Source organism: Spermophilus citellus (assembly GCF_964194105.1).
Source record: "Spermophilus citellus genome assembly, chromosome: 7".
Taxonomy (NCBI): Eukaryota; Metazoa; Chordata; class Mammalia; order Rodentia; family Sciuridae; genus Spermophilus; species Spermophilus citellus.
Genome location: NC_138188.1, coordinates 108,784,129 through 108,810,289, shown reverse-complemented (window position 1 = coordinate 108,810,289; position 26,161 = coordinate 108,784,129). Strand labels below are relative to the sequence as shown.

At 42.8% G+C, this 26,161-nt stretch overlaps 1 protein-coding gene across 10 annotated transcripts in view; it reads right to left on the bottom strand.

The window, feature by feature from the left end:
* Positions 1–26,161, bottom strand: part of KALRN (kalirin RhoGEF kinase) — a 662,170-nt gene that overhangs the window by 74,863 nt on the left and 561,146 nt on the right. For 7 of the 10 annotated variants that reach the window (XM_081301757.1, XM_081301753.1, XM_081301759.1 and 4 more), the window contains 2 exons: positions 7,357–7,640; positions 6,333–6,437 (listed from right to left, as the gene is read on the bottom strand). In XM_081301757.1, coding sequence (XP_081157883.1) covers positions 6,333–6,437; positions 7,357–7,640 — 389 coding nt within the window. The remainder of the gene's footprint in view (positions 1–6,332; positions 6,438–7,356; positions 7,641–26,161) is intronic. The other 3 variants (XM_081301763.1, XM_081301755.1, XM_081301754.1) reach the window with 1 other exon arrangement.

The following is a 26,161-nucleotide window of genomic DNA, read 5'->3' as shown; positions in this document are numbered from 1 at the left end:
CAACCGATAAGGAAATTAAAACAACAACAACAACAACTATGGATAAAGGTTTAAGCTAACTGATGCTTCTGTAAAATGGACTCTGCACATTGAGAAGGACTTTGATAGTTCTTCTTTACACTACCCTAAGAAAACTCCCACCTGCGCACCTAGGTCCTGCCTCTGGAGCAGCCCAGGCAGACCAACCCTTCAGTCCCACTGCAGTGCTTCAGTAATTGGAAGATGGCTCTGCCATGCTTCTAACTTCTCCCCAAACAGAGTCTCTGTCTCTTTAACCTGACATGGACAACATGGTACTGTTTACCTCCTCTTGGGCTCTTCCAGTTTATTCAAGATCATTCTAGAATGCTGCATTTAGAATACAATGTATTACACACCACTCAGGACAGGTGTGGTATGAATAGCACAATGGAACTATTACTTCTCTTGACCTATACATTGAACTTTCATTAACCAAGTCTATGATAACATTGGATATTTTGGCAGCTTTCACACTGTTTTATTTGATCAAATAAATATTCCAAAACTTTTATGAGCTCTACTTTTTTTTTTCCTTCCAAGCCAAGGAACTGATGAGGAATAGGAACAGAAGTCTTAGAGATGAAGAGGCAACTTAGTGTTCTCACACATGGCTGGAATAGTCTCAATTTTCTGTTGCTCCACTGCTGTTCCACAGTGGGATGGGAAAAAAGAGAAAGTGGAGGGAAGGTAAAAGAATCAAATTTTGGTGACATGATTCTAAGAAACAAAGCCACTACTTTATTACTCCTTTCTTAAAATGCACTTGGTTTCATATGTTAAGCCAAAGAAATCTCTGTAATTCTGGGCTCACTGGAGGTCCTTAAGGAGAAGTTATTGGTGGAAGTTAAAGCCTTTGTTATGGTAAACTCACTGCAGTAACAATATTCATTCAATAGACATTGATTGACAGCTGGTTATAGGGTTGATCATCTCCAATGCCATCCCACTCTTCCTCTTCTTTGGGAAATCTGTTCTTATGGGACTTGTCAACAACTCTGCTCAGAGGCACAACAGATTCACTGATCACACAAACTAGAGGACTGAGGAGACTCTCAATAGCACAAGTCAGCAATAGCAGGGGAAAGGTAACCTAAAATATAAAAAAATCTGGATTTAAAAACATTTTCTTTGTAATTGTAGATGCCTTTATTGAATTTATTTTTTTTTTTTATGCAGTGCTAAGGATTGAACCCAGTGTCTCATGGCAAGCATTCTGCCACTGAGCTACAGCCCCAGCCCCTGGATTTTTTTGAAACAAGTATTCATGAAGAACCCATTAAGTATAAAAGACTCCTGTATACAACTGGAGGAAAAAATATGAATGTCCTAAACGACTTATCATCTAGCTGGGGAGGTAAACTGCAAGTGAAAACATCATGGTATTTTAACAAATGGCACAACAGAGCTGTCTAAGAGGTGCCGCAAGTAGCATCTGGCATTTGAAACTGCAGTTGGATTTGAGAGGATGTTTGGCGTGGAGTGGTCAGGGAAGTCCTTGTGGAGAGATGAGTTTGAGTGGGACCTTGAAGGTCCATTATGCACTAGATAAGCAAACACAAGAGGCAGAACACTCTGGAGAAGTGAAGTGGTAGGAACAAAAATGCAAAGGGGGCAAAGCCAAACGTGTGACTTTGAAAAGTCAGTGGTGACCATGAAAGCCCTTGACTCCCGCTGGGAGGACAAGGAGAGACAGCAGAAAAATGGGCAGGCGCAGAGTCTGATGCTCGTAACTCAAACCACCAGCCATTTTTTTTTCTAATTTGAAAGGAAAATTTGGTAGGAAAAGAATAAGATCATATGTGTTAAACCTCATTTATACACTATAAAACTGGCATATCTGAAAAGGAAGTCATTGGAATCAAAATTATTGGCAGCTTGCTCTAGAGAGGATGCTCCGTCTCCCCCTAATTCTTGGGCCTGGTGGAGAAAGGTCTAAACAGTGGTGATTAACAAGACTTCCCAGCAGAAGCCTGGTAGGAGCATAGGCATTTATCTTAATGAGATTGCAGGAAAAGCCAAATGGGTGACACAGATGAGAAAGAAAGGAAAATGCTTCAAATTATCATCTTACAGTGATACTTAGACGTCAAAGCCTGGGAGTGGAGGGCAACTCTGTCCTAATGAACCATCCAGAAATGAATTTTCACTGGCACTTTGCCAAAGTCCCGAGCCAGCTCAGACTGACCACCCTGCCTTCAGGTGGCGTGATGGGTCCACTGGATAGTCACAGGCTAGACCAGCTGCCAGTGCGTATGTTCAGTTTTTCCTTCCATGATGGAGAGAGGCACCAGGTCCCTTGATTTTTTTCTGGGGTGGAGAGGGATACTGTGGATTGAACTTAGGGGCATTCGGCCACTGAGCCACATCCTCAGCCCTATTTTGTATTTTATTTAGAGACAGGGTCTCATTGAGTTGCTCGGCATCTTGCTTTTTCTGAGGCTGGCTTTGAACTCATGATCCTCCTGCCTCAGCCTCCCGAGCTGCTGGGATTATAGGCATGTGCCACCGCATCCTATTCCCTTGATTTTTTGTGGCAAGATATCTATACACTTTTGCCCATTCCCCTTTAGAACCAGCAGTCTTAATTTTGCAAGACTTTGCAAGCTAGAAGCTCCCTAAATAAAATTATTTGGTATTTTCAAAGACCCACCTGTTTCAGCAGTCCAGTGCATGAGCTTCAGAGCATCCAGACACCTCAGTCACTGACTAAAGGCCACTTGCCTGGGGGCCAGCGGGTCAGGCTTACCGTGAGGCTAATTTGTATGGGATACTTTATGCCTTTTGCTAACATCACAACCCCATAAAGGCCTGTTAATTTCCCATGCTCATTCCAAAATAAAGCCAATTTTGGAGCACAGGTTTTCAAAAACCATCATCATTGGAAATAATTCTACAGGAGGGATGAGGATAAGTGAAAATGAGAACTTGGAGTAGATTCAAGGCCCTGGGAGCCGCATGGAGGTGAGACGCACACAGAACTGCCTCCAGGACCCCCACTTACCAGCTTGCTTTTGACCAACTTTTCTATTGCACTGACAAGGTCTGCAGCAGTAGGTACTTCTGAGGAAGCCTGCCGGGCTGCTAGCAAAGAGGAGGACTGCAAGACATTGGGCAGCAAAAGGAAAAGCAGATTAGCAAGGAATGAGGAACAGCAATTAGAAAGCCAAACAGAAAGTCCAAAGCTCAAGGCAGGCAAGGAAAGGAAAGCTCTGTGTTTAGAGGGAAGAGGCGACAGAGGGAAATGGGGTTAAGAGTAGTGGGGTGGAGCAGGCCTGCCCAACCCCTGGTCAGGAAGTCTTGGCAGCAGCAAAGCATAGATGGGACTGCCTCTCCTTAGGCAGGCCTCCAAAGGAGTTGAGAGGAAGGGTCACTGAGTTCCTAGGGGGGCCAATAGGCAAGGGCAACACCTACTAATGGCAGGAGGCAGGGACAAATGCTCCAAGGGCAAATAGGACTTAAGCCACTATATGGCTGCCCATTGCTTTCCAGGGTCTGCAATCAACCCAGTCTCAAATGTGTTACTGCCTTAGGTATGGATATTTACTGTGCCTAGAAAAATGCTAGGGGCAGGGCACTTTAGAGACCTGGAAGCTAGACACCCCCTTCCACATTTTCTCCCTCTCTTTCTCTGCCTCTTCCTTAGAGCACCAAGAAGCAACAGAGGCTTTTGCAGGAGCTGTGTGTTACATGCTGGGCAGGTGGGGACATCTGCTATAGCCAAGAGGGGCTCAACTGAAGGGCCTCTCTGGGGCCCTCTTCCACCTGCACTAGGGGTAAGGACTTGTTGGTATGGCTATTTGCTCAGTGGGCTGGGGATAACCTCTCGCTGGATGATGGCTTTTGTTTGTTTGCTTGGTTTTCCCTTTCTCCTCTACCTGAGGAGGAGCTGGGGGAGAGATGGCCAAGCCTGCATGTATGTCAGAGTGGAGGGCAGTGGTACCCAGCCAACGCACGGGAATAACCACTGTGGACATAGAAAGTTGACTGTCCTGGCCTTGTCCTGACTTCAAGTTTCTCCCTTAAGTCAGGGGAAGAATTTCAAACCAGAAAACTCCCTTTCTAATGTAAGAGTTCCTTTTCAGTCTTTGCTTCTGAAATGTGGAAGAATCAAATAAGCACAATTAAGAACAATTATAACAATCTCTTTTTCCTCTCTTGGGGATGCAGGAAAATGCTCATGGTTTGGAAAACAAAGATATCATTTTTGATCTATTAATGTTACTCCTGGGAATTTAGTCCAAGGACTGACATTAAAAGAACAAATACTATATACACACGGTGATCTGCAGAGGTATTATTTCAAGTAGTGGATTGGAAACACCCTGTTCGGATGTCCCATGAAGGGACTGGTCAAGCAAATTATGGAACATCAAAAAAGTAAAACATTCTCCAGGTATTAAAGTTAAAGTCATGAAGGTAAAATTAATAAGATTCTAGGAAATGGCAGCAGATAAAGCATGGAGCACGTCATACGCCCATAGTAATTGTAAAACACGCATGCATGTGAACAATGGTTAAACAGGGAGGATGATTGCACAATAGTGCAATGGTTGAACTTTAAAAGTTTCTTTTATACTGCTGCAAAAATTGTTTTTAATAAGTCTAACTCTATTTGCTAGAAGTCCTGATGCTCATCTCAATTCCAAATATTGTGTACAGAAGTCAAACAAGCAGGACTGAGGAGAGTTAATGTAATAAAAGGGACTGTTGCCATTGGTCCTATTTCTGGCTAAGAAAAGGGCCACCCAAATATCTGGGGTACATCGCACTCTTGGTTAAAAATTACCCAGAAACAGCACAATATCCACTTCTCCCAAACAAGCTACATTCGAGGGTGCGTGACCTCTTATCTTATGCAAGCTGGCTCCTCTGAGTGGAGGGCTGTGTGGGATGGCAGATACTGGGACATGAGAACCCCACTCCCATAGACATGTCACTGTTTACAGAACATTTTACAAGGGCAGAACTCTGAGAACACCAGCAAGCTTGTCCTCATTCCCATCTCAAGGTGAAGTGCAGGCTTCTCTGCCTCTGGGGATCCAGGATGGGCAGAATGCCATGCTTCCTACTACTTTTCTTCCCAACAGTCCAGAGTCAGAGAGCAGAGCCACCAACATCACTTCAGGAGGGGCCATAACTGTGTGTGCTTCTCATGTGCAAGCCCCAGGGGCAGTCATCACCTCTTAGTCTTTGTCCTATTTCTAGACTGTCCTTTTAACATAGCACAGAGGAAGACCTGAAATAATGGTTGCGTATTAATAATTAAATGCAAGGCAGACAGAATTAATATAAGAGCTGGGATGTTAGAAACACAGAAGCCTCTGCAGACCTCCTTTGAATCTCATCCTAGGTGGGATCATGAAGGCTTGTTTCCTGCACACACATGGTGGGCCCACCGCCTTGGAGGAGGCTGCCCCACAGAGAAACTAGAAGGCACAGGGGAAGCCTGAGGGACAGTGAGGCAAGTAACCACAACCACCACCACCACCAAATGATGCTCCTAAAGCAAATGGAAAGGACAACCAAACACAAAACCACTTCCAGAGTCCAAGGTACTGGTCATACCAAGAGAAGGCAAGGAAAACCCCACTGATTAATGGTATGGCTATAAAAGAGAGAGGGACAGATAGCACAATGAAAGTGGCCCAATGCCCCAGATTAGTACCATGGGGTCAATTCCAACCATCCAGTCTGAGCCTCTGCTCCAGAATGACTGAGGTGACCCCTAGGGGGTCAGAGGCACAGGGGACAGGCTGTGGAATTTTGCAAAACAAAAAACTTGGGCAACCGAGCACATTAGGCCTGCCTACCTTTGACACTGCCCTCCTCCCTTAGCAGTATTTCTACCTGTCTGCTGAGACTGCAGAATGTTAATAGCACAGGACTTGACTGGAAGTCACCATGATTCTATTTTAGAGTTGGGTATAGAAAAGACAACTAAAACAGATCATATGGTCAAGCATAATAACATAGTTGCTACCTAGAACCACCACAGATTCCTTCTGGGGACAAACAGTTCCTTTTAAGAGCTGCTGTTTCCAAAGACAGAGCCATTAACTTATATCAACAGAATGAGATTCCAGGCAGATATCCATTTTAAGAACTCTACATACACCCCTACCCTGTCCAGAATGAAGCCAGACCTCCAGGATTGGGGCAGAGGACACCTAGAATCGCTATCACTGTGGATTCGCGTGGAGTAAGAGATAACAAGAGAGAGAGAACATCATTCTCTCATCACACACACACACACGGAATGAAGTCCAGGGCATAAAGCATTACTTTTTCCACCGAGAAGCCAGAGGTCCTACCATCTCGTCCTGTGTGGGGTCGTTGTCAAAGATCTTCATGGGCGGAGGGAGGGGTGTGTGTGACTCTTCGTCTGGCTCATCTTCACCCCAACCTTTCTTGCTCTTCTAGAACAAAAGAACAGCGTTAGCTAAGATACCAAGGGTTCAGACTTGACATACAAAAACATAAGACACCAGGAGGGTTCCTCTGGACACACAGGCCTTTCTTTGCAGCTGCAGTTTCTTTCTCTGTAACGTAGATACCCCTGCCTATCTCAAAGGACAGTGAGAACCAAATAGGGGTAAATACACCCCCCCCAAAAAAAAAACCCCTCAGAACGCTTCACAATCTATCTCACTGATTAGTCAGAAAAAGAGAACGCTGAAAGAAAAGCCAAGAGAGCTCAACTTTTTAAAAATTTATGAAGGGCTAGTAGAGCTGAATTGAAATGTCACCAGGCCCTATGTCACTTCCAGAGGAAGAAATGGCAGAGGGCATAAAATTACAACAAGAAGTATGGCTACACATCGGAAAGATCTTCTCAACCTCGGCAGTGATGAGAGCTGGTACTTATCCTCCCTCACTGGCTGCCCCATCAAAGCTCCTGGCTGAGTGGCGACCAGGCTGGCCGCACCTCCATCATAGCTCTCCCCTCTGCAGCAACCTGGAATTGTTTATTCCCTTTACACATGGCACTGCTCCAGACACCTGGGCACAGCTCAGTCTTCTATTTTCATAATGAAATGGTCTCCATTCTTTCACTGTTAGTCTGAATAGGTCTGGATAGTTTTGGAGTAGTCCTCAGTAAAGGCAGGTGACCAACTGCCACCCTCAGGCCAGGCCCCTAACTCTAAATATGGCAAAGTGGTTTCTGGCTGCTGGATATGCCCGGTATTGGTTATTCTCTGATGAATGGGTCACAGATCGAACTCGTCACTGAGGCTCACGATGACAAGCTCTTGGAGACTGGCTAGATTACAGAACCGTGCAGGAGGCATGTCAGTGGTACCTTCCAGATGGAGGGCTCTGGGGACCCCTAAGTACCTCGTCAGCGCTGTCTCCCTGAGGGGTGGTCTCATCCCCAGGCTTGGGAGAGCCCAGGTCGAAGCTTTTCCGACCATCGCGTACTTTCTTCTGTTTTTTAATGTTTCCATCTGCTTTCCCACTGTTGAGTCGACGCACAGGACTGGTGAGCCACTTCTTCAGGGTGTTGGTGGAGCGCTTGGGACCAGGGGAACTGTGGATGGAGTTCAGGGAAGGCTGAGCCTGCAAGTTGGCCACGGATTCAGATTTGCCTCCATTTTCGCTGGAGGAATGAGAGTATGCATCTGAGGAGGAAGAACAGACAGACAGAGCCACATCAGAGGCAGTTAAGGAGGATGCTGATCTGGGGGTAAGACAGCTCCATCCTCAGGAAGCTAGGGCACAAGACAGAAGGTCAAGGCCAGCCATGGACTCCAGGCGAGGACCAGCAATAATGGCTGACATTTGATTTTTAACATGTGAAGCACCATCCAGGTGTTGTGCAGATAAAAACTCCTGCCTCCATGGAGCTTACATTCTGGTTAGAACAATGGACCAAGACAACAATAAAATAAGTAAAATGTAAAGCATGAGAAGAGCTATGTTGAAAAATAAAACAGTTGGTCAGGGAAAGTCTTGGGACTTGACTGTAGAGTGCAGACCTAAGGGTAGTGAAGGTGAACATGTGGCCATCTGGCAGAGGGCTTTCCAGGCAGGCAGGCAGAAGAGCCAGTACAGAGGTCCCGAGGCAGGACCTAGGGTGTGCTGGCGGTGGCTTCAGCAGAGTGAACGAGGGGGACAGCATAAGAAGGACTTAAGAGAAGCAGCAGGTACTGAGCCAAAGGGGCTGGGTGGCCAGCATTATGCATTTGGCTTTTACCTGGAGAGAAAACCATCAGAATACTAGCCAGAGTGATGTGGTCTGCCTTACATTTTAAAAGGTCAGTCTAGTGTCTATAGGTTGAGGACAGTGGAAACAGGGAGGGGGGCTGAGGCTGCCATACTATTCCAGCTGGAGGATGTTGGTAGCTGCTAGGAGGGCTGAACAAGTGCTTCTTAGAAGGGATTAGATTCTGGATATATTTTGACATGGCAGAGAGAGTTTTCTGACAAACTGCATGATAAATGAAAAAAGAGGAGTCAGGTTAACTTTGGGTTTTACCCTGAACAACTATTAGGATAGGTTCCTGAAATGGGGAAGACTATGGAAGGAACAGGTTTTGGGGAGGGTAGATAGACAGGAGATCAGTTTCAGACATCTCTGAAAGCCCGTACCAGATGTGAGTGGAGAAGCTGAGCAGCAGCTTGATACAAGTCTGGAGATTCGGGGAGAAAGTGCTGGCAAGCTGGATGCTGGTGTAGAAATGGCGTTAGAAGCCATGAGGCTGGGTGACGTCATCAAGGGTCACCCATAGGGATAAAAAAGAAGCTGGAGGGCCAGGCCAGAAGTAGGGAGATGGAAGGACAAGGAGGCAGTCATGGCAGAGGAGGGGGTGTTCCTGGAGACTGGACCCAGTGAGTGTTTTGTGGAGGAGGGAGAAATCTGCTGTGTCAAATGCTACTTGCCAGGTCAAGAGCACTGACCTGAGCATTACGTCTTCAACTTAACAACACGGAAGTCATTGGTGAGTTTGCAAAAAACCCCAGCTGTAATGGAGTGGAGGGGCTCAAGCCTGATTAGAGAGAGTGCCAGAGAATGGGAGAGGAAGGAGTCAGAGTGGGGAGTTGTTTTGTTTTAAAGGGATAGTGATTGGAGATGAAGAGACTTTGTTTTGTTTTGTCTTTTTTAAATGGGAAAAATCAGCATATTGTTTATAAGCTGTTATGCCATGGGCTGACTATTTTCAGTGTGATAATGTACTTGCAATGGTTTAAGCCTTTTACATGGGCTATCTGATTTCCCTCTCAGGACAACTCTATGAGGAAGTTCTATTATCCTCATTTTACAGAAGAGGAAACTTCAGACTTGGAGAAACCAGTCAATTTGCCTAGGAACATCAGCTTATAGGAACAGGGAGAGCTGTGAATGCCTGTTAGTGTTTCCTGGGCCCTTAAAGCTGGTGCCTCACCCAGTTCTCCAACCTCCCTGTTGTGGGGGCAGGATGAGGGTGGAGGTAGAACAAGTCCAGAAAAAGCCACACTGTTGTGGTGGGACAGAGGGGCTAGAAAAGGTACTGGGCAGATGTGAGCATACAGGAAGTTTTAAATTAAACCTCATTTAATTTCCCCCCAGTTCTTGACATCTAAAAAACCCCTTAAACTCTGAGGCGATTAGCATTAGATTCCACCTATTTTGGCTTATAGAATAGTTTTAAGTTTTATTCCAAAGGAAGCTCTTTAAGCCCACTTCCAATGTCTTCCTATTGTTTAGGGATGCTGTTCTTGGTTCTATTAGTGTGAGAAAGCTGGGTTCCTAAGGCTTCCAGAAGCTGCACAGCATCATGAGAGTATCAGTTTGCAAATCCAGATGCTAAGCAAGAATTACTAACCAATAACAATGTTAGGGAGCACGGATCAGATTGTGTGTTCTACAAATATATGACATAGATTTTATTTTCAGAGATGTCCTGTCTGCTTCACACATTCGTCCACACATGATAATACAGAAAGGCAAAGTGAGGGGGAGGGCGGAGAATGAAAAAGCAAGACAGAGAAGGCAAAATAAAGATAAATTCACTCGGCAGTATGTGAGCAGTATGTGATTAATCGCGAGGGTCTGCCTGGACAGAGTTCAGAGGCAGGTCAGATCAGTAAGGGTGGGATTAGTCTGAAAAGGTTTCCTGGAAGAGATGCAGCCATACAGAAGGTGGGTGGCAGGGGTTGGGCGTATTCCCAAAGGGAATAGGATAGCCAAAACAAAAGCACAGAGCTAGGAAAACTGAAAAGCAAGTCATCCAGCCTATGGTAGATAAAATAAGATGTAATGGATGCAATTACATGAAAAAAAATGAATGAAGAAGAAGAATCTGGATGGAAAGACTTGTGAGGATTCAATAAAAAAATGGAGGAGTCTGAACCCTATTGTGAGACTCTATGTGAGAGAACATGATAAAAAGGTGTTTTTTCATTTTTAAAATGAATCTGGACAATATATATATATATATATATATATATATATATATATATATATATATATATATATATATATATATATATATAAAAAACATGGCCCCAGAAAGAAGGGTTTAGAATCCAGAAGTCCACATGAGGGCTGAGCACATGGAATACAAAGGAAGGAATGTGGGACATGCCAAAGCAAATGATTTCATTAATGTTAGGATGACAAATTAAAGGTGTGTTGTCTCCATGTGGGCTTCACCAATGTAGTCTCTAGAGAATGCCTGTCCAGAGCCTGGTCTCAGGACAATGCCTGACAAGCTCTACCTCACCCCATGGGTGCCTGACAGTGCCAGTTTGCATACTGGTGTTTAAACTGAACACATGACTAAATGTTCAAACAAATGATTACAGTGGCCTTTCAAACCTACTCTAAGATTGAGTCATCTTTTCCTATAATGACTTTGCCCTAGCCCCACACTAGAGCTCTAATCTGGCCTTGAAGGCCCTCTGGCTTAGACAAAGCCAAAAGAGAAGAAATGAAATCCTGACATAAGATGAACAAATGCTTTTGTCAATGGAGATCAGTCTCCAGCTTATTCCATGAGTTGACATTATGGTCTCCAAGTTCAGGCTTCCGGTCCTCCACTCTGCTGGAACTTTCTTAGGTCTTACTAGAGCTTTGTGCATACTTTGGAAAATAATAGCTGAGCATTTGCATTTAGCAGCACAAAAACTGAGCTCCTAAAATTCTCTGGTATGAAGGATAACCTACAGGGTAGCTCTGCTCAGGGAACATTTGGGGATCTACTGACTTGTTTGGCAACCATTTAAGGACAAAGTTGTAATCTTATCTCAGAAAATTCCTTGCAGGCTGTAGTCTTGGGTGTGTTGACATTATTTTTGAAGTGTTTGGTATGGGTCAACTCCTGTCCTCAGGGTCCGGGTGATAAACATCTCTAGGAGCACTGGTAGTAGGAGCAGGGCCTCTGCTATCTTTTGCTGATAAGCAGCAGACACATATCATTCACCAGGCCCCTGGGATACACCAGAAACGTATTGTGACAACAGAACTAGAGGTCCAGCCACGTTAGCTGTGCCTTGTGTAACCAGGCAAGACAGGAGACAGTCCAAGATTCCTCTTCCATGGCACACAGCCTGTCTTTGAGATTTGCAAATTCAAATTTGGAATAACTATTCCTCTTCCCCTGCTGTCATCTGGTTCTGCTTTTGTACTTTCTGTATAAACTAATGGCAAAAGTACAACAGAAGAAAATTAAAAATTAAGAGTATTCCCAATATTCTTATTTCAAGTTTATTCTAGGTAAACAATTGGAGCCCATCCAACAATGTCTAAGAAAGGAAATCTAAGAGTTGGAAGCAATTTATGAATCATCATCTTGTTGGTGTCCTGTCTTGAGAGAGGACTATTTCCAAGTCACTTTAAATGCATAGTTATGAAAGAACTTGACATCATTTAGACCAGAAATATCTACCTAGTTAATTGCTTCTTCAGAGAAAGATTGGCATATTGTGATTGTGTCATTTTTTGGAAGATGACTGCCATTAGCTGTTTTGAGAATGTTTTAGTGTTCGTCCCAATAGAAAAGTTTGGTGACCAATTTGCAACAACTACAATAACACTGTTCTCTCACTGATTCATCCCCAGTCAAGGTAGGTACTAATTATTATGATTCCCATCTTAGGAAACTGGAAAGGAGAGTGTTTCAGAAACTGAGGCCCACTGTAGCATGGAGCAGGGGCAAAATTGAAACTCAAGACTGATTCCACTGTATATCCATTTAATCTTATTTCTATATCTATGTTCATTCTATATATTCCTTTAACCTCTACAATTATTATAAAAAGGAGCACCCAATTGCTAGTCTATTCAGTGTCTCAAATATGAATTTATATGTAAATTATAAAATTTCAATGTTGAAAAGAGCCTGAGTTTATCTAATTGTACAGATGAGAAAATGAAGGTTAACATATGAGAAAGTCACTATTACAAATTAGTAACAAAACTAGGACTCAAAATCCAGGCCTCTGATCCAGAGTTCTGGATCAATGTCCTGTCTTTAGCCAAAGACTTAGAAACTGAATTTAAGACTGATAACTGGTTTTAAGTGTGACAAATATATCCCTAGATATTGCAAGTAATAAAGATCCTTTGATGTTCTGGTAGTCACAACTTGTTTTCTAGATTTAAAAAATAAAATCATTTGTTTTTATCTTTTTTTAAAAAAAAAAAAACAACAACAACATGCCCTGTAGCATTGCTAATAGAAAAAGTTCCCTTTTTATTTAGTGTGTGTGTGTGTGTGTGTGTGTGTGTGTGTGTGTGTGTGATGTGTGTGTGTGTGAGAGAGAGAGAGAGAGAGAGAGAGAGAGAATATATGTGGTACTGGGGGCTCAAACCCAGGGTCTATGCATGCTATACAAGTGCTCTATGACAGTCCCTAAAATCATTTGTTAAGACTAAGTTTACTAGAAAATATTTTTTAAATACAGAAAAAAAAATGACAACAATGTACTTATCACCTAGATAGGATGAGTGTAAACATTTCTGCCATATTTGCTTCAGATTTTTAAAAAGCAAAAGATGACAAAGTTGAAGGCTTTACTTATTTATTGTGCCCATCTATAATCCCACTCTCCAGTGGCCCTTCAAGTCTCTTCTGAAGTTGACATGCATCTTTCATATCCATGTTGTTAGACTTTTCTTTACATGCAAATATAGTATTGTTGTGTTTTGCATAATTATCATAATGTAAATATCATTTTACAACTCTCAAATAGCCCTCCCTCACCATTTTGAAGTTCAAGTGGGGCAGGTTATTCTCTGGGATGACACATCTCCTGCACTGTGGGGTATCCCTCAAATTCCTTGGAGCTTCTGATGGACATAGGATAAGGCAGCTGAACAACTGTTGGAGAGGAGAGTCTCAGATATCACCCCGAAGTTAGAATAACCTGTCAATGTGATTAGCCTGCACCATAGGGCCAGGGTGTCCTCATTTCAGGTCTAATCACAATAGCATGTGTCTAAGCAGCACAGGAGGTAAGTAAATGCTGTCCACTTTACCTGAACACGCAAACTGGACAGAAGCCCAAGAGAACTTGCTCACTGAACACATCCTACCAGGCCCACCGTCTATGGCAAAACTGCCCTTTTATTGGGTAGCCCTTCATTAGTAACTAAAAGAGAAGACACCTGCATAAATGGACACACTAGATATCTATTATACCTAATACAGCTCATTTAGAAATTGAATTTCCTGTTTAAAAGTTTCAACTCATACCGACTCCATTTTCATGTCATACCTGAAAAAAATTCTGCTTTCATTGATCTAGTGTACAGTTTGCAAAACTATTCTGAAAGTAGAATACACTGTGCCTATTCACTGGAGTGTAAACATAGAATCTGGCAAATGTCCTATGGCTGCATTCACAGTCAATTGTCTACCATTTTTCTAATCATAAAATACCAATGTAGCCTCATTTCAATTCCCCTCAAAGTGAGCTGAAGCTAAAGAAAGATCATACCTCCTTGACAGAAAGAGAAGACAGTTCTATCAGCTTTGTGGGTTTTTTTTTTTTTTTTATCTCCAAAGACAAGGACTAGGACTCTGGAAAGGGCTAGGTTGAGACCCAGAGAATATCTGAGTACAACAAACAAATTCAGTTCCTCTCATTAGACTTTCTCACTTTTGACAGATGTGTGGGGTTGTTCCCCACAAACCAAGCAAGTAATCCAATCCGTTCTCCAGCAGACACCAGCTGGGGGTTCCCTAATTCAACTCTGGTGCTATCTGCCTGCAGATGGAGTCAGAGATGACAGGTTGAGGACGCAGTCTCCAGTAATGTCCTCCTCCTTCAGGCCCCAATCACAAGATCCAAGTTATTTTACCTGTGCTTCTGACAGACTGGCTATAAATTGGATCTGATTCATTTGCTTGGGTTTGATTAATTATCTAGAGTGGCTTACAAAACTCAGGGAAACACTATTATTAGTTTATTAAAGGTTTTTACAAAGAATACAGATGAAGTGCACAGGGCAGTTGGGAAGGAGTGTGGAATTTCTATGCCTCTTCTTGGTGCACTGATCTCCAGGAACCTGTTCCCAATGGACTATCAGGAAGTTCTCTGAACCTGGTCATCTTTGGGAATTTTTATGGAAGCTTCATTACAAAGGCACAATTGATTAAATCATGGGACAATTTAACCTTTAATCTCCCTCTCTTTTCCCCAAAGGTGGAGGTGAGACTGAAAGTCCCAACTCTCTAATCCTGCCTGGATCTTTAAGTGACTAACCTCCATTCTGAAGCTATTGAGGGACTCCCAGGCATAAAGTCAATTCATTAGCATACAAAAAGTCACCTATCACTTCAGAGATTCCAAGGATTATAGGAGTTCTCTGCCAGGAAACAAGATAAAGGCCAAATGTGTATGCCAATATTGCAGTTTGCATTTGTGCAGATAGCAGCCAAGGCTTCAATAGATTGGGAGCATCCGGAGATGCATAACTCATTAAGCTGGTTTACCATTTTCTTTTTTTGTGCAGGGCTGAAGATGGAACCCAGGGCCTTGAATGTACTAGGCAAGTACACTATCACTGAGCTACATCCTCAGCAATTTTTATTTTTATTCTGAGATAGGGTCTTACTACACTGCCCAGGCTGACCTTGACACCTACCTCAGCCCCCTGAGTAGCTGGGATAATGGGTGGGTGCCACCACGCCTGGCTTGACATACCATTTTCTATACTGGCTTGAATGGCATAACTCAAAACTGGAAAACTCCTTCTCAATCCATTCTTCTGGAGTTCAATGATTACATTCAATTATACCTCGAGTCTTTCAAATAATGTGTCATACAATTATTAAAAAGACGTGGTATAATTGTTCTGTATTGACAATACCTATTTTTCTTTAAAGAGAGAGTGAGAGAGGAGAGAGAGAGAGAGAGAGAGAGAGAGAGAAAGAGAGAGAATTTTTAATATTTATTTTTTAGTTCTCGGCAGACACAACATCTTTGTTGGTATGTGGTGCTGAGGATCGAACCCGGGCCGCACGCATGCCAGGCGAGCGCGCTACCGCTTGAGCCACATCCCCAGCCCAATACCTATTTTTTTTAAGAAATTTTTTTTAGTTGTAGATGGAAACAATATCTTTATTTTTATTTGTTTATTTTTATGTGGTGCTGGGGATCAAACCCAGGGTCTCATGCATGTGAGGCAAGCGCTCTACAACTGAGCTACAACCCCAGCCCAATAATACCTATTTTATCTAAATGGTTAATAAGACTATGAATGTCCCTCTGGTTTTCATCATAATATTATATTGGAAACTTTGGCTTCAATGTCTGAAATCAGAAGAAATAACATCCACTAGATGTTCACAGAAGGATCTTTTAATCTCCTGCTCTTTTGTGTTGCTTTGACTCCAACAATTTAGGAATAAGCTCAAAACAGGAATAAACTCATCCTTATTGCTATCCATGGATTGAGCTGTATAAGGACAGTGAATATCAGTACATCTGCTGCAGAGACTCCATATTAAAAAATTCATTTTTCCTTTGACTTTCTAGAAATAATTTGTCCAGTATTTTTCATACTGGAAATTATACATCTAGAGAAGGACATATGAAGGGAGGGCCAAAATAAAAATCTCTGGATAACCAATACATAAATCCATGTTTGTTTGTAAGCATGGCCAGTACAAATCCCACAATAAGAATTAATATGTCCTGCATGGCAGGATAATGAGCCTGGCAGGTCATCTAGGGGTCTGCTTGTGAAAGCCAAGCTCCTGTTTGTATATTCAGCCAAGGTCCGAAGGCTATGTACCACCAGTTCCTGGCATGGCTGGCTTCCCAGCAAACCAGCTGGCTGGCCATCTTGGTGCGGGGGCAATTGGTGCTGGAGAATGAAGAAAGCTGCTATGGTGACAGCAAGAGGAAATGAGGGACAAATGTAGTTTTCTGAACACTAGGAAACTTGCTGCCCTTGCAATGTATTCTTACAATTTTAGACTAAATTTGGCAAACACATCATGGCTCAGGATATTCCTTCTCCCATTTCTTAGTCATACTCAATCTCCAATGCACAGTACAAGACCCTGCCTCCTGCTTATTATGCCAAAGCTCTTATATTTAGCTCAGGAATCTCTTTACCAACCACCACTTTACTAAGGCTTTATGTGTTTTTACAAATTTTGTACGTTCAAATCTCTATGTTCTTAGAACACTGATGTCTCAATTTTCCTAAAAACAAAGACTACTCCAAGCCTTAAAAGCAGCTGATACTGGACTATATCTTAGTTTATTTCTACTTATTGGTACCACCCCACTTTTCTTTTCTTCCAGGACTGGGAATTTAATCCAGGGGTGCTTTACCCCTGAGCTATATCCCTAGATCTTTTTATTTTTTTTTTATTTTGTGACAGCGTATCGCTAAGTTGCCCAGGCTAGCCTTGGACTTGCTTTCCTCCTGGCTCAGCAGGAGGGGATTACATGCATACATCACTGGGCCCAGTTTATTGGCCCCTTGCTTTTCCCTATATACTAATGCTCCTGTCCTGGCAAAATGACCATAGATCCGAGTCCCAGGGATGATTCCAAATCTGGTGGCATCGGCACAGGGCAAGAATCCTGAAGACGTTTGGAACATTAATCCTTACTAGAAAGGTTTTTGGATTCACAAAACAACCCCCACAGAGGGGAAGAGTTAGCACCTTTGGCTTCCATTTAGATTAAGTCTCATGAATTCTGAAATCTAATTCAGTCTAGATCTCCCTCAGCTACTGCTGGCTCCTTCAGTGCTGTCCACTGTCTACTCCCATCCCAGGCTTCAGCTCCCAGCAGTATGCCACTGGAAGCAGAAGGTAAAATGATAAAGTTCCCAACTGTTTGTCCTCTGGGTCTAGTTGGTCCCAGTTTCCCCTGTGTAATCATCACCCTGAGCCTGAGACAGGCAGAGGAGCATCCTCAAGGGCACCACCCTGCCCATCCCAAGTGAGCACACCTGAAAAACACAGGCGCTGTGATATGCCACCCCACCAATTCACCCCATCTAGGTGCCTTTAGAAGTGAAGGGCTAGTAAGTTCTCTGTGTTGGACCAGTGGTAGTTCAGAAGTTTGACCTATCAGCTCAGGCAAGAGTCAGTGGAAACAGCTCTGCGGCTCTCCCAAGGGTGAATATTCTAAATATCACTTCACTCTTCACACCCTCTCATTCTCCTTGACTTGGCCACTGCCTCTGGGGAGGGGACACACATTTCTTTCAATTTGTGGAGTAGAAAACTTTTCCAAAAGACTTCTGAACTGTTCAAAACACAAGCCCCAAAAGAATGCAGTGAAACTTCACAAATTAAGACCACATAAAGGGCGCACCCATTAGTATAAAACCCAAATACAGAGTTTTTATGGTAAAAGATGGTTTCTTTATGAGATATCACCTCACTTTTGATAGAAGGACTATTATCAAAAAGTCAACAGATAACACATGTTAGTGAGGGTGTGCAGAAAAGGGAGCCTTCATACACTGTGGTGGGGATGTAGACAGGCAGCCATTATGGATAACAGTATGGAGGTTCCAAAAGAAAAAGGGAACTGTCAGGGCTAGGGAGTAGCTCAGTGGTAGAGCTTAGTATGTATGAGGCACTGAGTTCAATCCTCAGCACATACAGGAAGGAAGGAAGGAAGGAAGGAAGGAAGGAAGGAAGGAAGGAAGGAGGGAGAGAAGAAAGGAAGGAAAGAAGGAAGGAAAGAAGGAAGGAAAGAAGGAAATAAAGAGAGGGTAGAACTACCAAATAACTCAGCAAGTGGCCCTCTTGGTTCAGTGGGGAGCCGATTAGTCTCACATGATTCAGAAATCTTTCTTTTGGGAATATTCCCAAAGGAAATGAAATTACAACCTTATAAAGATATCTGTATCCTTGTTTCTTGCAACATTATTCACCATAACCAAGATATGAAAACAATCTAAGTGTTTGTTGACAAGTGGATAAAGAAACTGGTATATGTATGTATTATGTATATATGTATAAATATTATTGAAATATATAATGGAATATTATTTAGCCTTAAAAAGACCCCAACATTTGCCAAGACATAAAGGAAATCAGAAGACATTATGCTAAGTGAAATAAGCCAGGCACAGAAAGAAAACTACTGTATGATCTCATTCAAATGTGGAATCTAAAAAAAAAAAAATGGGAGGAACATATATATAGAGAGAATAAAACAGTGGTTTCCAGGGGTAGGGTTTTAGAGAGGTTAAGAAATGGGAGATGTAGGTCAGAGGATTTGAAAGTACTATATGCAAGATGAACAAATGTAGGAATCTAATGTAAAATATTAGGATCATAATTAACAATATAGTTAACATAATCATGTTGTATTTGGAATTTCTACTACATGAGTAGATTTAACCTACTATTGTCCCTAAAATAAGGGACAATGATCTGAGATAAAGATTATGTTAATTTGCTTCACTGCAGTAACCTTTCCACCATTTGTATGTCATGTCATGTACCTTAAATGCATACAGTAAAGTTTATTCAAAAGCAAACAATGGTTACTACTTTCAAGGTACAAGGTAACAAGAAGTAGGGGATGGGCAAGGCCTGGGGCTGCTTGAAATCTGCATTCTCCTGTAAAGACATCATGAACATAAAGAGGGTCATCTAACTACAGCAGATGGCTGCCACCAAGTTCCAAGGCCAGGGTGAGCATCTTCTGGCTTTCGCTCTCCACACACAACCCTCCCAAGGTTGCCTGACAAGTAAGCCAAATTTTCCTGCTCAAATAGGTTCACTCCAGAGTCCAGGATGTATGCTAGGCCTTGAAACAAGCCCTGAAGTGGGTCCCTCAAGGACCATACCCCCCTGACTCTCATGGTGACATGCCCTCCTTTCTTCTTCTTCTTTTTTTTTTTTTTTTTTTAAAGAGAGAGAGTGAGAGAGAGAGGGAGAGAGAGAATTTTTAATAGGATCGAACCCGGGCCGCACGCATGCCAGGCTACCACATGAGCCACATCCCCAGCCCCTCCTTTCTTCTCAGATAGTGCACACATACAAGTTCATCACAAACAGCACAAACGACTCTACACAAGCAAAAACTCTCCCACAGGATGACCAAAGCTCATTTCAGCTTCTCCTCCTATACCAAAGGTTCTTCATTCACAGAAATTTCTGCACTGATATGCTCTTTCCAATCCATCTGTCGCTGCTCTAGTTCGGATCTCTCAGTCCACTAGTTTTCACTACGTAACAGCCTCTAAGACTGGTCTCTCAGTGTCTAGTCTTCTCTAACCCATTTGACGCATCTCCGCTACCGAAGTGACTGCACACTTTGAGTCACTGTTCAAAACCTACTAGGCAGCGTCTCCTTTAAGCTCCCCTGAGCTCACCCTTCCTTCCAGCCCTAGGAGCTTCCATTCTTTGGCAACCCAGGATATTTGAACTGTGGTCTCTGGACCAACAATTTTAGTATTACCTGGGAACTTGGTCAAAATGCAAATTCCAGACTGACTGGATCAGAAGCTTGGGGGTGGCCCAGCACTCTATGTTTTGTCAAGCCCACCAAATGACTTTGATGCACACTAAAGTTTGAAAACCACTCTTCTATCTGAACCCACCAATTGCGTACAACTGTTCAGTTCACTGTATCCACCGCACTGAGGCCCTCATTGCTCATGAAACCCTCTAGCTCTCGGCTTGTCTGAAGTCTACCTAGGGCTTCTTAAATCACTAAGCCCAGCATGTTCTACTCTTCCTCCAATGGCACCTTTTGGCCCATTCACTGGGCACTGACAAATGCTTGTTTATGTATTTTTCCTTGCTAAGGAAAGTCCTGGAGGACAAAGGTAACCTCCATCTTTTTCTAGCACAAATTTTTGGGTCATTAAATGATGAATAGCTAAAGACAAACAAAAAAGAAAAAAAGATAAATATTGGAGTCTTGGTATTTTTTGGCCCAAAGACCTCTAAGAAAAGTCAGTGTTGGTGAGTACTCATCTTTTAAACTTAGCAATGTGACTATTAATATAGGCATGTGTTTCCTGCGTTCCTTAAGATGTTCTAGATGCTGTCCTTTAAATTAAAAATGAGGTCCACAAAGTCAACTGCTTCTTTACTGCAAGAGTTCTCAGAATCTTTAATATGCTAATGCAGATGCTGATGCCAGAGGAACATACAGTTTGGAACAGTTTAATTGCTATTAATATGGCACAGAAATCAGTGTGGCTGGCATTGAGCTTGGCTATGATTCCATCCAAGTGTGGGATACAAAAGGTGAATCAGACTTCTGGGGATAGTGTTCCAACAGCAGCATTGTTGGTCAAACTCAAAACATGTCATGAAGGCCAAAGTAGGAGATAACTTCCAGTCCAGTCCAGTTATTTTAGGCTTATGTGCTATCACATCAAAGTCCACCCAGAAGCCAGTGAAAAGCCTGCTCTGGATTCAACTGAAAATGTGTCCTTCAGTAGTAACCTTAACCAAAGGTAACTTGCAAGACTTCACCATGGAGGATGAGGGAGAGTTAAGTAGGGTGATTCTGGAAAGCTCAAGTCTGTAATTAAGTGCTGCTTAACTGAAAATGTTGCAATGGAAATTCTCCTAGGGAACCTGAGAAACGAAGAAAGAAGAGGAAACTGCCCATCTGGAGGAAGAAATAGCTGGCTGAAGGTCAATCACTGCCTATTTTCAGTGTCCTTTTTTGGTAAACTACGTTTTTTGTGGGGAATGGGAAAAATGTGAAGGTTCAGGGTCTCTTGGACTTAACCTGAGACTCTGCAGTCTTAACCTGGCCCTGATTCTCCCAAGTACCTGTGCCAAGTGGGTCTTCCTCTAGGCCTTCCCTCCCTGGCTTGGAAAAGAGTAATGAGCAAGATTGAGTTCAGTCTCAGCCTGAAGCCCAGGGCAATGTCTCCACGTTTCTCGGTGCTCTTCATGCAAAAGTGCCCTGTGCTGCTCTCTGTTCTAGTTTCCAGGAACAGATTCAGATTCAGCACTAAGTGGATGTGTGGCTAGGAAACCCTCTGCCTGGCCCACCTGATCCCCCTGGCATCAGTTGTTAAAAATTTTTTACTTTAATATAATTTCAGATTCAGACAAAAGCTTCAAGAGTAATACAAAGAATCCCTATACAGATTCCCGAAATGTTTACATTTCGCTACCTGCTTTTTCTCCGCTCTCACTGAATTTAGAATAGGTTACAGAAAAGATTTACCTTTATCTCTTAATACTTTAGAGTATTTTGTCTCCTTCCTCCCTCCTTTTTTTTCTTTCCTTCCTTCCTCCCTTTCTTTCTTTCTTTTTTATTTTTTTTTGGTAATGGGGATTGAACCCAGGGGGACTTTACCACTGAGCTATATTTATCCCCAGGTCTTTTTGTTTTTCATTTTGAGACAGGGTCTCCCTAAGTTGCTTACTCTTGCTAAATTGCTGAGGCTGGCCTTGAACCTGCGATCCTCCTGCCTCAGCCTCTCAAGTCCTTTGGATTATTAGGCATGTGCCACCATGCCTGACTCAGTGTGTTTTCTTAAAACAAGAACATTTTCTCATATACTGTAGTACTGTGAGCAAAATCAGAAATTTAGATTAGGTACTCTATTTAAATGTTGCAAATTATCCAATAATGTTCTTTATAAGAAAAAATCAGGTTTTTCATGTCTTGCACAACTTATGAGGATAGGGTAGCTTTTTGTATAATGTCCCTCAATTTGGGTTTACGTGACATTTCCTTATCATTAAATTTAGGGTGTGAGTTCTGGGTCAAAACAGCCCCCATAATGATGCTCAGTTCAGGAGGCATACATGAGTGACTTGATTCTGCACCAGTGAAGTTGACTTTAATCCTCTCATTAAGATGATATCTGTCACTGGCATGATGTCCTAACCCACCAACTCCCAAGACACACTTGTTTAGTCCTGGTATGTTAAATTTTTTTTTTTTTTTTAAAGATGAGTGATAGAGGGAGAGAGAGAGAGAGAATTTTTTTTTAATATTTATTTTTTAGTTCTCGGCGGACACAACATCTTTGTTGGTATGTGGTGCTGAGGATCGAACCCGGGCCGCACGCATGCCAGGCGAGCGCGCTACCGCTTGAGCCACATCCCCAGCCCTGTTAAAATTCTTGTACGATTTTGCCTCGTCTAATCTTGGGCATACATGTGACAAAGCATGAATAATGTTTGAACACAATTCCTATTTAAAATACTCAATTCCATTCATGAAATAACTTCCTGGTTACATGTGAGAAAATAATAATTTTCCATTCCCTTGAAAACCGATGGAACAATGTATAATAAAAGTGGTTACTATGCTCAAGTCTAGAACTAGATTTTGTTATAATTTTATAAGTTGTGCTTTGACATGCAACCTATGGTTGACTTAAGCCTCCTAGGCATACAGAATGTACCACATCGAACTTTCCACATAAAACACATTTCTAAATGGGAATTCTGAAAGCTGTTCAGAATGATCAGAGGTACTTGGGAGAAGCAGGGCCAGGTTAAGACTGCAGAGTCTCATATTAGGTTAAGTCTAAGAGAATCTGAACCTTCGCACTTTTCCTACCCCCCCCAAAAAAAAATTGTAGTTTACCAAAAGATACTGAATATAGGCAGTCATTTTGATTGAAAATGGGCAAGCCCTGAGCCTCTTCTATGGATCTTGAAATTGTCACTGAAAATGGTGTTGGAGCTTTTGTGGGAGGTCCAATATACTAGCTGGCTCTGTTAACTACTTACAGTGTGTTACTAATAAATACAGAAAGATCCCCATCCTTAGCATGGGAATCACTCCTGAGTAATTAGCATGAGAGCTTGATCTCTGGGAAGGCTGAAGGATGAGAATAGGATTCTAAGCGTCTGGTAGATAGTGAGGCATTTCCAGTCTCACAAGTCAAAACAGGGTTAAAGGTGGGAGAAATGGCCAGAAGGTGATGAGAGTAGATCAATGGGAACCTCAGAGGCTCAAGTGTTGGCCTTTAGTTTAGAAAATATTGAATTAGATTACCTAACTGTTCTAGCAAATAATAAAGCCTTGGGAATAGGAAAGCTGAGTAGAGGGTAGACTAGCAAGATGCCACAAGACAGGTCATTTCCCAATTATAACATGTGGCTCATTTGATTGGGAGAGAAACTGTCTTTAACTGCCCCTTGGGGCAGGCATGACAAGCCAACACCTGCCCTGGTGCCAAGAGCCAGGTCCCACGATTTACTAGCGGAATATTAACTTCTCTTCAATTAGGAAAAACCTCTGAGATACCCACTGGGTTGCTATAGAACCAGCACTTACTAACCTAATGCAAATGGCAAAGCTCAGATGTCTACAGGGATCAATATGTAAGCTAAATATGAGAACTGGATACTAGACAGTCAGAAGAAGTATAGATTGTGGCAAAACAAAGAGTGTTTAAGTGTGCTATTCATGTTCAGATTTTTTAAAAGGACCAAACACTCTGCTACTGAATATCACATATCTAGACCAAAGGCTTGCTACTTCACTGTGCCTGCCCAGGGGTGGCAAGTCCATCTCTGCCTTACTATAGCTAGACTACAGCTAGAACCCCCAGCTTCATGGTCAGCATAACTGGATGGAGCATCACCCAGCACCACAGATAACCCTGCAAAGGAAAGACGTAATTAGCCTCTTTCCAAGGGAAGGTCTTCTTTCCAGAAGCCTCACCTAGACCCTGCCCTATCCTGATGGTTCTTTCATTACCTAAGTGCTGGGTCCCATAAGCTCAATTTATGTAACTTTTATGCTTGAAAATATTATGTTATCATTAGCTATCCAACCAATGTCTATTGAGTGCCTTCTATGTTCCAGGTGCTGCCCATGTGTTCCTCCAGCATAGGGGAGAGACCAAGTCCTGACATTAGGATACTGGCAGTCTAGTTGGGGTGGGGGTCAGGGAAGAGACATGTAATAAGCTAATAAATGAATTAGAAAACTTTCCAGTGGTGTTCAACAGTATTTAGAGAATTAAACTGGCTAAGGGGTTGCAGGGGGCCTGGATGACTTCTTCTGAATGAGCAGCTGGTGACAGTTTCTGTGAGAAGCGGCATTTAAACTGTGACCTGAAGGACAGAAAGGAACCAGCCCTATGAAGACTGGGGTGAGGTTTTCTGCCGAGGGCACAGACTGCACAGAGATCCTGAGGCAGAAATGAGTGTAGGATGTTCAAGTCAACTGCAGCTGGAGCCGCACGGTGGTGGAGTGGACAGGGATGCAGGGACCAGACCCAGAGCCTTGTAGGCCATAGAGAGGTGGCACTGCATGCCAATACGCTGGGAAGCCACCAGAATGGTTTAAAAGGAGACTCGGCTGGCCACAGGTGATGAGACAGGATTTACTTGATAATCTTTAATTCTGACTGTTCCATGTTGTATGGCTGGACAAATTTCTCCTGAATTAGAATTACCTTCCCATCAAGAAGCACCCTTTCCTCAAGTGAAGAGTACTGGACATGGGAAGAAATATTCCATATGAATGAACCAAAGCAATCAGGGTACTCAAATGTGGTCTCTGGACAAAACTCTCTCTGCTCAGCTCACACACGTATGGCCATCCTATTCCTCCTTAGAAAGTTCTTCCCCAGATCCCACATCCCCTTTCTTCTTTTGAGTAGCTATTAAAATGCTGCCTTTTCAGTCCGGCCTTTCCTGACTGCCCTATTTAAAACTGCAGCACCCCACCCTGCACACTGACCTCACTATTCCCTTTCCCTGTAGCATGGATCACTACCTATTAACCATGTCTTTTGATTTTCTAGTGTCCTCCATTCTTCACCTTGATATCTCAAGCCTTGCTGATCTATAGAGATTGACCCTCCCACAGATACCTAATTCCTAAAGATAGTTTGTGCCTTCCATATAAAACCCACCAACCCAGACCCCATAACCCCAACTACCTCCTTTATGGGCCTCTTACTTTTCTGGCCATGATCCACCTGCCCTAATCCCTCCAGGGTCAGGTATGAGAAAACCAGAGACAGCTCCCATGACCACAGTGTACTCTGAAATTATTCAAACCAGTCAGTCCTAAACCTGCTTAGCCTGCCTCCTTCCTTCAAGGCTTTATTTAGTTCACTAGTTCCCGCTCTCTGCCTGCACCAACCTCGGTGCTTAGCATGGCATGCACCTCCTCTTGTGTCACAAACTGTCTTTTCAATAGCAATTGTGATTGGTTGGCATTACCAATCCTCAAATTTTTCTATTAATATACTATATTTTACAATAACACTATAAAATTTCCTTCTTATTTCTCTCCTCCCCCCACACTAAAACATAAGCTCCATGAAGGCAGAGACCTTTGTCTGCTTTTGTTCAATGCTATGCTCCCAGCACCCAGAGGAATCTGACACAGAACTAAAACACTCAAACATATGTTGGGGGAAAATATTTCAAAGAAAGTGTTCAGTAGCTATATTCTAAATATTTAATGACTAAAGAGAAAGCCAAGGTGTCTGTTTATGTGTTGCATGGATGAATACAGAAGCCAAGTGGGACTGGAGATCCAGCTCCTGCCCCTTAACCTTGCTGAACCTCAATTTCCTCATCTAGAAAATGGGGAGAGTTTATACCCACATCTGAAATAACAATACTTACTTAAGGCAATAGTGGAAGGTTGTTATGTGACAATAAACAGCGATGATGATGATATGTTGAAGGACAATAAACAGTATTGTGTTACAATACAGCAATGCCTGTTGCTGCCCTGGGGGCCTCAGGCCTACAGGACAGCCAGCCCT